This window comes from Haematobia irritans, chromosome 3 (assembly GCF_050003625.1).
Source record: "Haematobia irritans isolate KBUSLIRL chromosome 3, ASM5000362v1, whole genome shotgun sequence".
Classification (NCBI taxonomy): domain Eukaryota; kingdom Metazoa; phylum Arthropoda; class Insecta; order Diptera; family Muscidae; genus Haematobia; species Haematobia irritans.
The window spans coordinates 200,233,526-200,249,633 of record NC_134399.1 but is presented as its reverse complement, the minus strand read 5'-3'; the positions used below and the strand labels follow the sequence as shown (position 1 = coordinate 200,249,633).

At 33.6% G+C, this 16,108-nt stretch overlaps 1 protein-coding gene across 1 annotated transcript in view; it reads left to right on the top strand.

Moving 5' to 3' along the window:
- nAChRalpha7 (nicotinic Acetylcholine Receptor alpha7) overlaps nucleotides 1-16,108 on the top strand; it is a 961,296-nt gene that overhangs the window by 446,255 nt on the left and 498,933 nt on the right. The window contains exon 3 of the mRNA XM_075302219.1: nucleotides 4,952-5,091. Within this exon, the coding sequence (XP_075158334.1) occupies nucleotides 4,952-5,091 (140 nt within the window). The remainder of the gene's footprint in view (nucleotides 1-4,951; nucleotides 5,092-16,108) is intronic.

The following is a 16,108-nucleotide window of genomic DNA, read 5'->3' as shown; positions in this document are numbered from 1 at the left end:
TTTTTTTTTTTTTTTTAGAAAAGAAACCAAAACGTGCATTTTCCAGGCAAAATGCAAAAAAGTGTGCATTTTTACAAGAAAAGAAAACACCATAAGTGTGTACCCTTAAATCTCTTTTCTTATAAATTTATTATTATTATTATTTTTTTTGGTTTAACCCATATGTTTGTTAGGACTTGAAATATTTTGTGCCACTTATAAATACCCTCATAGACAACACAACTGCTACTGTTTATGCTTATGTATCACTTTATAAGTGTGCGTATGCCTGTGAACCTGCGTGTGTGTGTTTGTGCAAGTGTAGGATTTTGTGGAAATTATGGTCTCCTCAGTGGTTTACCGTTGTAGTTTGGATACGGAAAATGTTCTTAAGGTTTATTATTTGATGGTGGTGATTTAATCTTTGGCGGAAATTACTTGCCAAAGCACAAGAAACCAGCGAAGCACAAACACACGCCACCAGGGAAGTTGGTCGGTAAAGTTACATAGACCGTATCGGATCACATTTGAACATTGAAAACCGGAATGAAAACCTCTCAATATTGTGAAAGCGAAAAGAAAGAAAGTAAAGACGGCAATTTACTCGACACATTGAGGACAACGAACGATAGGAAATGACTTTCAAAATCAGAAACGAATTCTCACGGAATGAAATGTCCCCAACTGTGGAAGCTTAGGAAGCGGGAATAGAAAAAACAGACTTAAATCCAATTTATTTGTATAAGAATCTTTGCCGAATGATTTTGGATTAGAACAATTTTGAGAACCATTGATGTGTGTGAGTGTGTGTTTTGTACAAAGATTTGTTACATTTGTGACCTCAAGAGATTTCCGTTTTTTTGTTTTTCTATTCCAAAGTAATCAGAGGGCAATCAGCCATGGGTGAAATAAGACAATTATTACTTCACTTGAACTCTTATCGCTGTTGTTTTTCTATTACTGCCTTATGCTTCATTTGGTGGTGGTGAAAATTTCAGCTTTTTCAATTCACATATCACCCATAAAAACCGACTTTTCGAGTTCGAAATTCAACCAAAGACAATTTTTAGAAAATAAACAAATAGCTGAGGTATTGGATGGGATATTGAATGAAGTGGGGGTAATATGATGTTTTGATAGTAATAAAATTTTGACAAAATTTTCTATGGTATTAAAATTTTGACAAAATTATGAATAGAAATAAAATTTTGGTAGATTATTTTTGGGGATCGGCTGTATGTAACTATAGACCGATATGGACCAATTTTGGCATGGTTGTTAGCGGCCATATACTAGAACAATGTACCAAATTTCACCACGTACCAAATTTCAACCGGATCGGATGAATTTTGCTCTTCCAATGGGTCCGGAGGTCAAATCTGGGGATCGGTTTATATGGGGGCTATATATAATTATGGACCGATATGGACCAATTTTTGCATGGTTGTTAGAGATCATATACTAATACCATGTACAAAATTTCAGCCGGATCGGGTGAATTTTTCTCTTCCATGGGGCTCTGGGGCTAAATCTGGGGATCGGTTTATATGGGGGCTATATAAAATTATGGACCGATGTGGACCAATTTTTGCGTGGTTGTTAGATACCATATACTAATTCCATGTACCAAATTTCAGCCGGATCGGATAAAAATGACTTCTCTTAGAGGCTCCGCAAGCCAAATCCGCGGCTCGGTTTATATGGAGCCTATATATAATTATAGACTGATTTGGATCACTTTTTGCATGATTATTAGAGACCATATACTAACATCATGTACAAAATTTCAGCCGTATCGGATGAAATTTGCTTCTCTTAGAGGCTCTGCAAGCCAAATCCGGGGATCGGTTTATATGGGGGCTATATATAATTATGGACCGATGTGGACCAATTTTTGCACGCTTGTTAGAGACCATATACTAATACCATGTACCAAATTTCAGCCGGATCGGATGAAATTTGCTTCTCGTAGAGGCTCCGCAATCCAAATCTGGGGATCGGTTTATATGCACAGAAAAAAATATCACCAAAATATTTCCAATTAAAAAGTTAATTGAAGTTCAATATTTTTTCAATTAATAAATTAATTGATACAATTAACTTTTTAATCAAGATAGAACATAAAGTTAATTAAGTCAATGATTGAAAATTTTAAAATTTTTAATTAAAAAATTAATTGACACAATTAACTTTTTAATCAAATTCGGAAGACTAAGTCAGTTAAAAAAAGTGATGAACATTTCTTAATTCAAATAAAAACTCTAAGCCAATTCAGAAAGTAATTGAAGATAGTTACCTTTTTAAATAAAAAATTAATTGGGGTTTGCATTCAAAATCAATTAAATTTTTAATTGAATCAATTAAAAAATTAATTGAAAATTGCTAATGACATCAATTAATATTTTAATCAAGAATTTTTTCTATGCCCAATTAAAACTGTGATTGATACTATCATTTTCGTGATTGAAGACATTTCAATTAAAAAATTAATTGGATCAATTAATTTCGTGATTGAATCAGAAAAAAATTTTTTTGTGTGTGGGGGCTATATATAATTATGTACCGATATGGACCAATTTTCGCGTGGTTGTTAGAGATTATATACTAACACCATGTACCAAATTTCAACCGGATCGGATGAATTCTGCTCCTCCAAGAGGCTCCGAAAGCCAAATCTGATCGACGGTTTATATGGGGGCTATACGTAGAAGTGGTCCGATATGGCCCATTTGCATTACCATCCGACCTACATCAATAACAACTACTTGTGCCAAGTTTGAAGTCGATAGCTTGTTTCGTTCGGAAGTTAGCGTGATTTCAAGAGACGGACGGACTTGCTTAGATCGACGCAGAATTTCACCACGATGTGTTTCAAACGGAATGTAGGTCGGATGGTATTGCAAATGGACCATATCAGTCCACTTTTACGTATAGCCCCCATATATACGGACCCGCAGATTTGGCTTGAGGAGCTTATAAGAGTAGCATATTTCATCCGATCTGGCTGAAATTTGGTACATGGTATAAGTATATGGTCTGTAACACCCATGCAAAAATTGGTCCATATCGGTCCATAATTATATATAGCCCCCATATAAACCGATTTGACCAGATTTGACCTCCGGAGCCTTTTTGAGGAGCAAAATTCATCCGATCCGGTTGAAATTTGGTACGTGGTGTCAGTATATGGTCTCTAACAACCATGCCAAAATTGGTCCATATGTTTCCATAATAATATATAGGCCCCATATAAACCGATCCCCAGATTTGTCCTCCGGAGCCTCTTGGAGGAGCAAAATTCATCCGTTCCGGTTGAAATTTTGGAACGTGGTGTTAGTATGTGGTCTCTAACAAACACGATAGGGACACGAATTGGTCCATATGGATCCATAATTATATATTCCCCATACAAACCGTTTTCCAGATTTGATCTCCGGAGTCTCTTGGAGAAGCAAAATTCATCCGATCCGGTTGAAATTTGCAAGGTGGTGATAGTATGTGGCCGCTAATAACCATGGCAAATTTGGTCCATATCGGTCTATAGTTATATATAACCGATCCCCAATCACACAAAAATTGGTCCATATCGGTTCATAATCATGGTTGCTACTCGAGCCAAAAATTATCTACCAAAATTTTATTTCTATAGAAAATTGTGTCTAAATTTTATTTCTATAGAAAATTTTGTCTAAATTTTATTTCTATAGAAAATTTTGTCAAAATTTTATTTCTATAGAAAATTTTTTCAAAATGTTATTCCTATAGACAATTTTGTCAAACTTTATTTCTATAGAAAATTTTGGCAAGATTTTATTTCTATAGAAAATTTTGTTAAAATTTTATTTCTATGGAAAATTTTGTCAAAATTTTACTTCTATAGAAAATGCTGCCAAATTTTAATTCTATAGAAAATTTTGTTAAAATTTTATTTCTATAGAAAATTTTGTTAAAATTTTATTTTTATGGAAAATTTTGTCAAAATTTTACTTCTATAGAAAATGCTGTAAAAATTTTGTTTCTATAGAAAATTTTGTTAAAATTTTATTTCTATAGAAAATTTTGTTAAAATTTTAATTCTATTGAAAATTTTGTCAAAATTTTATTTCTTTAGAAAATTTTGTCAAAATTTGATTTCTATAAAAAATGTTGACAAAATTTTATTTCTGTAGAAAATGTTGACAAAATTTTATTTCTATAGAAAATTTTGTTAAAATTTTATTTCTATGGAAAATTTTGTCAAAATTTTACTTCTATAGAAAATGCTGTCAAAATTTTATTTCTATAGAAAATTTTGTTAAAATTTTATTTCTATAGAAAATTTTGTTAAAATTTTATTTCTATGGAAAATTTTGTCAACATTTTACTTCTATAGAAAATGCTGTCAAAATTTTATTTCTATAGAAACTTTTATCAAAATTTTATTTCTATACAAAATTTTGTCAAACTGAGTTATATACGTATTTAATCAGCCTTTTTTTATTTAATATATACCACGTATAGACTTACTTACAATTTAGAAGACGGTGTTAGGAAGTTTTAAGATACCTCGCCATTGGCAAGAGTTACCGCAACTAAAGTAATTCGATTATGTATGACAGTCTTCGGGAGAAGTTTCTACGCAATTCATGGTGGAGGGGACATAAGCTTCGTGCTGGTCGAACTTACGGCCGTATATACTGGTTTTCATTTAAATCTTTCTATTTAGTCGTTACTGAGTTAATAAAAACCCATAAAAGCAATTTTTATCTGGCATTTTCATTTTGGGCGTTAATGGGTTAATAAACTGAATAATTTATACAAACAAATACATTAATTAACAATTAAGTCATTTATTAGCACAATTGACTACGAAATTTCAATGATTAAATGTGGAGATTATTTTAAATAAACACATTTTACAACTTCTCATTTATATTTTGCCAGTATTTTAATTAGTTTTTCCGTTTTGTGTTCTTTGTCTTTCTCTTTACAGCATCTTCGGCAGGACCTCATGAAAAACGTTTATTACATGCACTCTTAGATAATTACAACAGTTTAGAGAGACCCGTTGTTAATGAATCCGATCCACTGCAATTAAGTTTCGGTCTAACCTTAATGCAGATAATTGATGTGGTAAGTTGACATTGCTTTTTATTTTCTTTCTGCTTTTCTTTATTCATATTTACCCGGAAATTTTGGCAGTATTTAAAACGGATGTTGGTTTTGGTTTCTCTATGATGTCTTTAGGTGTCTTTTCAAAGGATATTTCATCATCGCTATTCAAAAAAAAGAAAAAAAAAAAAACAAAAAACAGGCGTTAGTAGTGTAAATCATGAAGCATCCTCAACTTTGTGAAAGCCAACATAACACGCAGAGAAGGAATATGATCACCTCAAACATGTTTCAAGAGCAAAATGTTATTTTTGTATGGTTACCATGTAACATGTTTGTCACTAAAATGTTATTTTCTCATCAAATATAACCTAAAGGGTGATACGGTCAAAATTTGGTCAATATAAACTTGACGTATTTCTTTCAACTTTGCATTTAAAAAAGCTGAACACCCCTCATTTTGAAGGTGTGTGTGTGTAGAATGTTGCTCCTATTTTGATTTTGGAATTCACTCTTCAGTTGTCTTTTTTAATCATTTGTTTGGAAATATTTTGCGGAGAATTTTTTTCCGTGTAATTAGTTCTACGAATACATCTACACTTTGAGACTTTAATGCCATAATGACATGTATACATTTTTCTTTCTGTCCCACTTAAGTTCTATAACTATAGAGAAAAAAACAAGAGCAAGAGAGAGAGAGAGAGAGAGAGAGCGAGAGAAAAAGAGTGTTTATGGGAGAATGCTTAAAAGCTCATATCCCTAAGTTCTTGGTATTATTCTCGCCTAGTTAGTTAATTCCATTTTTTGTTTTGATTATACTCTCAAGTGATGAAGGCAAAGGCCAGCAATTTCATTTAACCCCCCTCCCCCACCAACCAGTAGTGTATGGCTCTTAAAAAAAGGAGAACCACCATTAGACCTGAAAAAAACAACAATGATGAAGGCTTTAATGATGATGATGTCGACGATGACTATGACAAGTGTTAAGAAACCTTATACTTGGCTTCACAAACAACAACGACAACAACAACAAAAACTGCAATTGAGAATGATAATTTCTCCTACTCATATCAAAATAATCACATGCAGCACTTGTTGTTTTTGTTGCGCTGCTGCTGCTATTGTTGTTTTCATTAAGTAATTAACTAATTGTCAATTTTAAAATACTTTTGAGACCATAAACAAAGAATTGCTTAATAAAAACAACAACAACATCACCAACAAGAAAAATAATGACAATGATGATATGAGTAAATGAGGTAGCACTTGACTTGAGTAGTTATGTATGAGTTGGCTTTCACCCCTCACATCTCTAGTTGGCTTGGTGATGTTTTTTTTTTTTTCCTTAAGAATTTCTACCAAGGGTTCTTCTAATACACACACTCTCACACAGATTGAAAAGGACATGTAAGTGTCAAGACTTTAGGGCACTATTAGGATACAAGCGGCCTCATTTGTCAAATGATGACACAATTACTGCACATCAACAAGAAATAAGGACTTAATGAGTGGCTCTTAAGCATTAATTATTCATTTGCCTAAAAAGTTGAAAGAGATTTGTGAGTGTAGATTTATTTGTGTAGTACTAAAGTGACAACTCCTTGAGAGAAATTTATAGAAAGGACCAAAAGCTATTAAAAATGTTTAGAATGGTTGAAAGGGATTTACTTTAATGGAAGTATTAAGAGATGTTATTTAGTATCACCCAGCTTTTGGTTAGCTGTCATTTTTGAATTTTTTTCTTTGACATTAAACGATTAGAAACTATTCACTAATGCAAATCAGATAAAAACTAAGGTATATAGAAGGCCCAGAAATCAAATCAAAAGATCTATCTATATGGGGCTACACCAAAACATGAATCGGTATAAATCACATTCGACACCTGCGTAGATTTCCAATTTCAGACAAATCGGACAAAAATTATGATTTCTACACGGATGAAAAAGAGTGTTTTTCATATGTTTGGGTGTAAAAATTATATGTCTGGAACTCACATTTTTTAAACACAATATTTTTAAGTGCAAGCATATAATGTTCATAAACTAGCATAACATGTTTGGGACATATGTTAGGTTAGGTTATGTGGCTGCCCGATGTATCAGGCTCACTTAGACTATTCAGTCCATTGTGATACCACAGTGGTGAACTTCTCTCTTATCACTGAGTGCTGCCCGATTCCATGTTAAGCTCAATGACAAGGGACCTCCTTTTTATAGCCGAGTCCGAAAGGCATTCCATATTCCACACGCTCACAAAAAATCGCTTCTGTAACATATACTCCCAAACATATGTTGCTTCAAGCATATACATTTTTGGCTATTGCCCAAACATTTATATGTTTGATCTCTACCAATATATAATATGTTTGAAAGCATAGTGGTCTAAACAATATATGTTTGGGAGTATATGTTACAGAAGCGATTTTTTGTGAGCGTGTAGAGAGTATGCTGCAAGTAAAATAATGGAAGTATCCAATTGGCGCCTTAAAAATATATCCACGCAAAGAAAATTTCATTAACCCTTTCGACCCTAAAGTTGCCTGTGGGCAACTTTTTGTGTTTTGAGACTCACTGACAGCGTTGCTTTTATTTTTGTTCATAAAACTGTAACGGTATCGAAAGCGACAAGTGTTTTCTTCAAGTTGAATGAAAAATCAGCTAATTTGGTTGTTAATTAGCAAAACAATATTCATTAATACGCACGTACCTCAAGAAAAAAATATTTGCGAATTTAAAAAGAGGTTTTTATACATGTGACTTTTTTCAAAAATTACAACTAAAATGTTGAAAGTTTTTATTAAATCTATTGTAGTACATGTCAAATAAAATATATCTGGAAGTCAAATCTTACAATTGCAAAAAAACAGATGGGAAATTTTTAAAATTGAAAAGTTGCCGGTGGGCAACTTTGGGCATTTGTAGTAGTAAAATTACATATTTTTTAACTTAAGACCTGGAGAAAAAATGTTTGAAAAACAATGATTTTGAAAAAAATTTTGAACTTCAATTGGGATGTCCAAGTGACGAGAAATGCGGCGATGATGTGGAAAACATATCTGCAGTGCAGTGGGGAATTTGGAAGGAATCGTAAAAAGGGAGGACACCACTTCTTGGCAACATACTAGTGGATTAGCACGAATATTTACTTTGGTTTTTTACACCACCAGTTAAATTGACATGGGTTAAAAACAAAAAAAAAAAACAAAAAACAAAACATTTTCGTGAGTCACGCGTGATACACGCGAAGCCGTGAATGAAATTTAAACGAAACCTCGTGAATGTGCGTGAACGGCATTAAAGAAAAATGTGTGGCGCGTGAGCGTGAGTAAAAATCAAATTGTGTTCGTGATTGTGAGTGAGTAAACTTTCTTCGAAATCACGCTTTCACGATCCAACTCACGCTCAAGATTAAATTCACGTTAACAATAAAATTCATATTCACGATAAAATTCGCACTCACGGTAAAACAGACACAAAAAGTCATAATCACGAACAAATTCACGTTCACGATTAAATTCAAACTCACCGATTTTAATCACCTTTACATATTTAATCACGCTTAAGATTTCAATAGCGTGAGTCACGAGAAATTTCGTTAATTACCAGAATTTTATTGAGCCACGAAAATTGTCGTGTTCCGAAAATATTCGTGACTTACGAGATTTGGCGTGAATTACGAAAATTGTTGTGAATCGTGCGAAAGCGTGGGATATAAACATTGCTCATGTGTGAGCGTGTGCGAGTATGGATTTTCATTTCGTGACCGTGAATTCCTACCCACATGGCATGCGTGAGTACAAATATTTCTTCGTGAATGTGTTTGAGCGTGATTGAAATTCCACTCACGCGCTCATCTAAGTATATATTTACTGTAAAATAACAAAAAACTTAACAAAAATCCAATAAAACGTATAAAAAATAAAAATCCAATAAAACCAATAAAAAACATTACAAAACAAAATAGTTTGTAGTCACAATTGCCCAAAATTGCCCACAGGCAACATTCTCTTGCCTAAACGAATGGGCGTGGCGACCCGAAATTTTGGCTAGACGCTTCTTAAATGACTTCAACATGATTAAAAGTAAAACAAGTATATACGGCCGTAAGTTCGGCCAGGCCGAATCTTATGTACCCTCCACCATGGATTGCGTAGAAACTTCTACGAAAGACTGTCATCCACAAATTTCAACTCCCTCCAGAGGCTCCAAAACCAAATCTCTGGATCGGTTAATATGGGGGCCACAAATGATTATGGACTGATATGGACCACATTTGGCATGGTTGTTAAATATCATATACTACCACCACGTACCAAATTTCAACCAGATTGGATGAATTTTGCTTCTCCAAAAGGCACCGGAGGTCAAATCTGGCGATCGGTTTATATGGGGGCTATATATAATTATGGACTGATAGGAACCAAGTCCTGCATGGTTGTTGGATACCATATACTAACATCACGTACCAAATTTCAACCGAATGGGAAGAATTTTGCTCTTCCAAGATGCTCCGGAGGTCAAATCTGGGGATCGGTTTATATGGGGCCTATATATAATTATGGACCGATATCGACCAATTTTTGCATGGGTGTTTGAGGCCATATATTAACATCACGTATCAAATTTCAAATGAATCCGACGAATTTTGGTCTTCCAAGAGGCTCCGGAGGTCAAATCTGGTGATCGGTTTATATGGGGGCTATATATAATTATGGACCGATATGGACCAATTTTTGCATGGTCATTAGAGACCATATACTAACATCATGTACCAAATTTCAGCCGGATCGGATGAAGGTTGTTTCTCTTAGAGGCTCTGCAAGCCAAATAGCGGGATCGGTTTATATGGAGGCTATATATAATTATGGACCGATGTGGACCAATTTTTGCATGATTGTTAGAGACCATATACTAACACCATGTTCCAAATTTCAGCCGGATCGGATGAAATTTGCTTCTCTTAGAGGCCTCGCAAGCCAAATTTGGGGGTCCGTTTATATGGGGACTATAGGTAAAAGTGAACCGATATGGTCCATTTGCAATACCATATGACCTACATCAATAACAACTGCTTGTGCCAAGTTTCAAGTCGATAGCTTGTTTCGTTCGGAAGTTAGCGTGATTTCAACAGACGGACGGACGAAGGGACGGGCATACTCAGATCGACTCAGAATTTCGCCACGACCAAGAATATATATACTTTATGGGGTCTTAGAGCAATATTTCGATGTGTTACAAACGGAATGACAAAGTTAATATACCCCCATCCTATGGTGGAGGGTATAAAAATGACTTAACCCTTGTGCACTCCTTGGTTAAGTGCCCTTCCCACGTATGGATTATTACAGCGGATTATGGAAATATTTTATTTTTATTATTTTCTTCCAAAAACATACATTTCGTCCCTGTAATAGATAAATAAAAGTTTCAAAAAAATATCCTATAACTAAAGGAATAAAAATTACGTTTTAAAATCAAAGTTGGGTCAAATTGTCCCAAGGGGTTCTCAAGGTTTAAAAAGAGCTCACCCAGTTCTGAAAATTATGTCTTTACACAAACAATTTTGATATTAATTCCGAACCAAAGGAACGGACAATTTCACTAAGGCTTCATGTAAAATCCATTAAAAGCGCAAAAAAGAGTAGCCCAAAAAGGCGATAAAAATCTTCTTTTTCGATCCGGAAGTGTTGCAAAATAGGCTCAGAAGCAATGTAAAATTACATGGACTGAACGTGGTCATAGGGTAGAAGTCATCTTTTTAAGCAATCGCTGAATGGATTTCACATTAGCTTTTAGACATGATAATATTTCACTATATTGGAATTCATTTAAAAAATGAGGAAAAACTTAAAAAAAAAATAAAAATTGTATTGACTTTTGTCTCTACATAAAGACGTTCTAAATAATATTAACAAATATTTAATAGCAAATTTCACTTCTGCAGCGAAATATATCGATACACTTTTCAAATATTTTTTGGAAATTTCCATTCTTGTCCGGTGATGGCATGATATTATTCTCAAACAAACGATAATGCTGGGCACATGGCACCAAAGCTATTGATAAGCAATTTTTCACATCAACTACTTCCCAGTGTTTGCTGGGAACTTTTTGTGAAGGGAACATTTTGTTCATCTCTAGAAGAACATTTTGGATGTACATTAAGAGCAATAAATTAGAAATACCTTCCAATTTTGTCTGGGTTTCTAATTCAAGTATAAATTAACTATGTTTCTGGAAATTATTCCCTATTTGTAGTAAAACGAGTTTTTTAAATAAAATCTTCAACTCTTAAATGCTTTTTATACCATCCACCATAGAATGGGGGGTATATTAACTTTGTCATTCCGTTTGTAACACATCGAAATATTGATCTAAGACCCCATAAAGTATATATATTCTTGGTCGTGGCGAAATTCTGAGTCGATCTGATGTCCGTCCGTATGTTGAAATCACGCTAACTTCCGAACGAAACAAGCTATCGACTTGTAACTTGGCACAAGTAGTTGTTATTGATGTAGGTCAGATGGTATTGCAAATGGGCCATATCGGTCCATTTTTACGTATAGCCCCCATATAAACGGACCCCCAAATTTGGCTTGCGCGGCCTCTAAGAGAAGCAAATTTCGTCCGATCCGGCAGAAATCTGGTACATGGTGTTAGTATATGGTCTCTAACAACCATGCAAAAATTGGTCCACATTGGTCGATAATTATATATAGCCCCCATATAAACCGATCCCCCGATTTGGCTTGCAGAGCCTCTAAGAGAAAAAAATTTCATCCGATCCGTCTGAAATTTGGTACATGATGTTAGTATATAGTCTCTAATGACCATGCAAAAATTGGTCCATATCGGTCCATAATTATATATAGCCCCCATATAAACCGATCTCCAGATTTGACCACCGGAGCCTCTTGGAAGACCAAAATTCATCTGATTCAGTTGAAATTTGGTACGTGATGTTAATATATGGCCTCAAACACCCATGCAAAAATTGGTCGATATCGGTCCATAATTATATATAGGCTCCATATAAACCGATCCCCCGATTTGGCTTGCAGAGCCTCTAAGAGAAAAAAATTTCATCCGATCCGTCTGAAATTTGGTCCATAATGTTAGTATATGGTCTCTAATGACCATGCAAAAATTGGTCCATATCGGTCCATAATTATATATAGCCCCCATATAAACCTATCTCCAGATTTGACCACCGGAGCCTCTTGGAAGACCAAAATTCATCTGATTCAGTTGAAATTTGGTACGTGATGTTAATATATGGCCTCAAACACCCATGCAAAAATTGGTCGATATCGGTCCATAATTATATATAGGCTCCATATAAACCGATCTCCAAATTTGACCTCCGGAGCATCTTGGAAGAGCAAAATTCTTCCCATTCGGTTGAAATTTGGTACGTGATGTTAGTATATGGTATCCAACAACCATGCAGGAATTGGTTCCTATCAGTCCATAATTATATATAGCTCCCATATAAACCGATGGCCAGATTTGGCCTCCGGTGCCTTTTGGAGAAGCAAAATTCATCCGATCTGGTTGAAATTTGGTACGTGGTGGTAGTATATGATATTTAACAACCATGCCAAAAGTGGTCCATATCAGTCCATAATCATTTATAGCCCCCATATAAACCGATCCCGAGATTTGGGTTTGGAGTCTCTTGGAGGAGCAAATTTCATCCGAGTGAGTTGAAATTTGTGGATGACAGTCTTTCGTAGATGTTTCTACGCAATCCATGGTGGAGGGTACATGAGATTCGGCCTGGCCGAACTTACGGCCGTATATACTTGTTGATGGATGATTTCAATATTTTATTGTATATCCTAAACCACATAGTGGTCAGGGTATAATAATTTTGATCTGCCAAAAATATGCCTACCAGAAATATTGATTTAAGACCTCATAAAATATATACCGATCGACTCAGAATTACCTCCTGAATGGATCTAGCCCTTGGTGTCCATCCGTCCTTTTGTCCGTCCATGCTAAGCAAATCTCGCATTCGTATTTAAAAGAATGCGAGATTTGACAATATTTTTTTCTTCAATATGATAAGATTTTAAATATTTTCTAAGTTTATAAACGTTTTCCTGATCTAATATATCTTTTAAGTGTATTCATTTTTATGTATCATTTACTAAATTAATTCTAATTTTTATTATTTTCAACCACCAGCATATACCCATCGGTGTTGTTTAATGGTAGATTTATGTCATCCATTTAAAATCCCTTTTAAGTCATACCCATAAACTAAAGAACTAAATAGAAAAAATGTCTCCAATCACAAATCACATGCCATGGATCCAATCCTTTTCCTATTAAAAATAAATGAATCACTTTATCTTTACAAATTAGGCTTTTTGAAACCCAACAAATACCTTTATCCAATTTACTACAATAGCAATTTCCATATCAAAGAATTCCTCTTTCAAAACGAAACGAAAATGATTTGATTAGTTCAATTCGTTTGACAGCCAACTATTGTGAGCCAACAAATGCTCAAATGCTGGCTCAATTCAAGTCATCTAGGAGACAGGTGATGGCAAAAAGCAATGTAATCGCTGTCAAATTCAATTACCCCCAAAAGGAACCTTGATATTTTTCATTTTTTTGTGGGGAGCGGGGGTGGTTTATGGGAAAAGAAAAATCACCAGCAATTGTCAACAATTGTAGAGGCATAAAATCCCCTTAAGCTAAGATTTGAACCCCAAAACTCAAAGGCAAGGATTGTGGCAAAGACGAAAAAATTAAATCAAAAAGATTTTTTTTTATCATGATAGGCATCTGGAAATCTGGAGGCTTGGTCCTTTTTCTACAGAAAAAAAAGGTAAAGGTTAGGAAAATCTTTAAAATTTGCTTTAGGGAAAAAATGGCAACCCCCAGACTCAAAACCAGCAGACAACAAAAGGTGATTTGTAATGTGTGCAGGTGTAGGTCTCGAGTATTCTTAACTGTCTGCTGTACGTTAGGAGTAGCTGTGGAAGGCTTTTTACACTTAATACTGATTTAAGATAGGAAAAAAATATCATTCTCTGCATTTGATTTCTATTTTCCTACTGGCGGTAATGCTTTGAGTGCTTTGAGAAGAAAGGCATTTTTTCCACTCAAAAAGCCGGGTTGTTCTATGGAAATGGTAAAAAGGGCATAGAATTGTTGCTTTGAATTTTACTCTTACTGGTGTTTTTTTTTTTACATTCTGCATAGGAAGGTTTTCTGACAACAAGAAATCCTATTAACAAAGAACGAATATGTATTAGAAATCCAACTAACACCTGCTGGTAGCCTTGGGCATCCACAAAAACCAAGATAATTCCAGCTTTGTAAATTGGGAGTTTGGGAGGGTAATGCCACAGCCATAGCATCAGCACTGAGGAAAAAATCACCTGCAGCCAGACATAAACAGTTAAAGTAACTTGATTGTAAAGGCTAAAAGGCATATAATTTTGCTCCTATACACATACATATTAGCCTATCTACCATATACTTCTATTGCTCTCTTGCAGGGATGGAAAATACAATTTTTAAGAAAGTACAAAAACGGTATTTTTTTGGAGCGAAAAAGAACTTCCACTAAATTTCAACTAAAATTCCATTGGAAGATTATTGGCAAGAGCTCTTTTAGACTGAATTTTAAAGAAAAAAAATTTTTGTTTGTCAACTCCCCAATAATAATTTTCTTTTTGGTTGTATATCCGCTTACAAAGACAATAATGCAATCACGGTTGCCATAGTTGGGAGAATTCTGCTGTTCGGTAGATTGGTAGAATTCATGGTACTTCATAAATTTTCTGTAGATAAATAAAACTAAAATTTTGACAAAATTGAATATAGAAAAAAAAGCTGACAAAATTTTCTAAAGAACCAAATTTTGACAAAATTTTCTATAGAAATACAATTTTGACAAAAAATTCATAGAACTAAAAATTTGACAAAAATCTATAGAAATGAAATTTTGACAACATTTTCTATAAAAATGAAATTTTGACAAAATATTCCATAGAAAAAAGATTTTGTCAAATTTTTCTATAGAAATAAAATTTGGACAAATTTTTTTATAGAAATAAAATTTTGACAAAACATTTCATAGAAATAAAAATTTGACAAAATTCTATAGAAATAGAATTTGACAACATTTTCTATAAAAATAAAATTTTGACAAAATATTCCATAGAAATAAGATTTTGTCAAATTTTTCTATAGAAATAAAATATTGACAAAACTTCCTAAGAAAAAAAATATTTGACAAAATTTTCTATAGAAAAAAATTTTTGTTTGTTTGTTATTGTTGGCTTCTCTTCAATCGTTATTGTTGTTTTTTTTTTTTTTTTTTGATCTCAGCTTAAAGCCATGCATTGACTAAACTACAAGTGTAGCTTAATCAACAGAGGAAAAGTATGCTTGTCAAATTTATTTGGGCAAAGCCCTATAGACTGCAAGATGGTTGGATGTACAGCTGTACAGAAAAAAAATTTTAACAAATTCTATAGTAATACAATGTTGAAAATCTATAGAACATTTTGTCAAAATTTTCTAAAGAAAAAAAAATGGGCAAAATGTTTTGTAGAAATAAAATGTTGACAACAATTTTTATAGAAATAAAATTTTGACAACATTTGTTATAAAAAAAAAATTGACACAATTTTCTATAGAAATAAAATTTTGACCCAATTTCTATAGAACTACAATTTTGACTTCTTTCAAATTTTTCTATAGAATTAAAACTTTGACAAAATTTTCTATAGAAACAAAATTTTAACAAAATTATCTATAGAAACAAAAACATTATACAATAAAGAAGAGCAAGAGAACGCGAGAGTACGTTTAGCTTCTCTTATAGATGACCACATACAAAAGACTAAACCAAATAAGAAAGAGAAATTTATACTTGACACAGTGGGGGAGACACGGAAATATCTAAAGGAAAATAAAGATGTACTTATTCTAACTGCTGATAAAGGGGGAAAACCGTAGCGATGTATAAAGACGATTATGAAATAAAGATGAAAAATATTTTA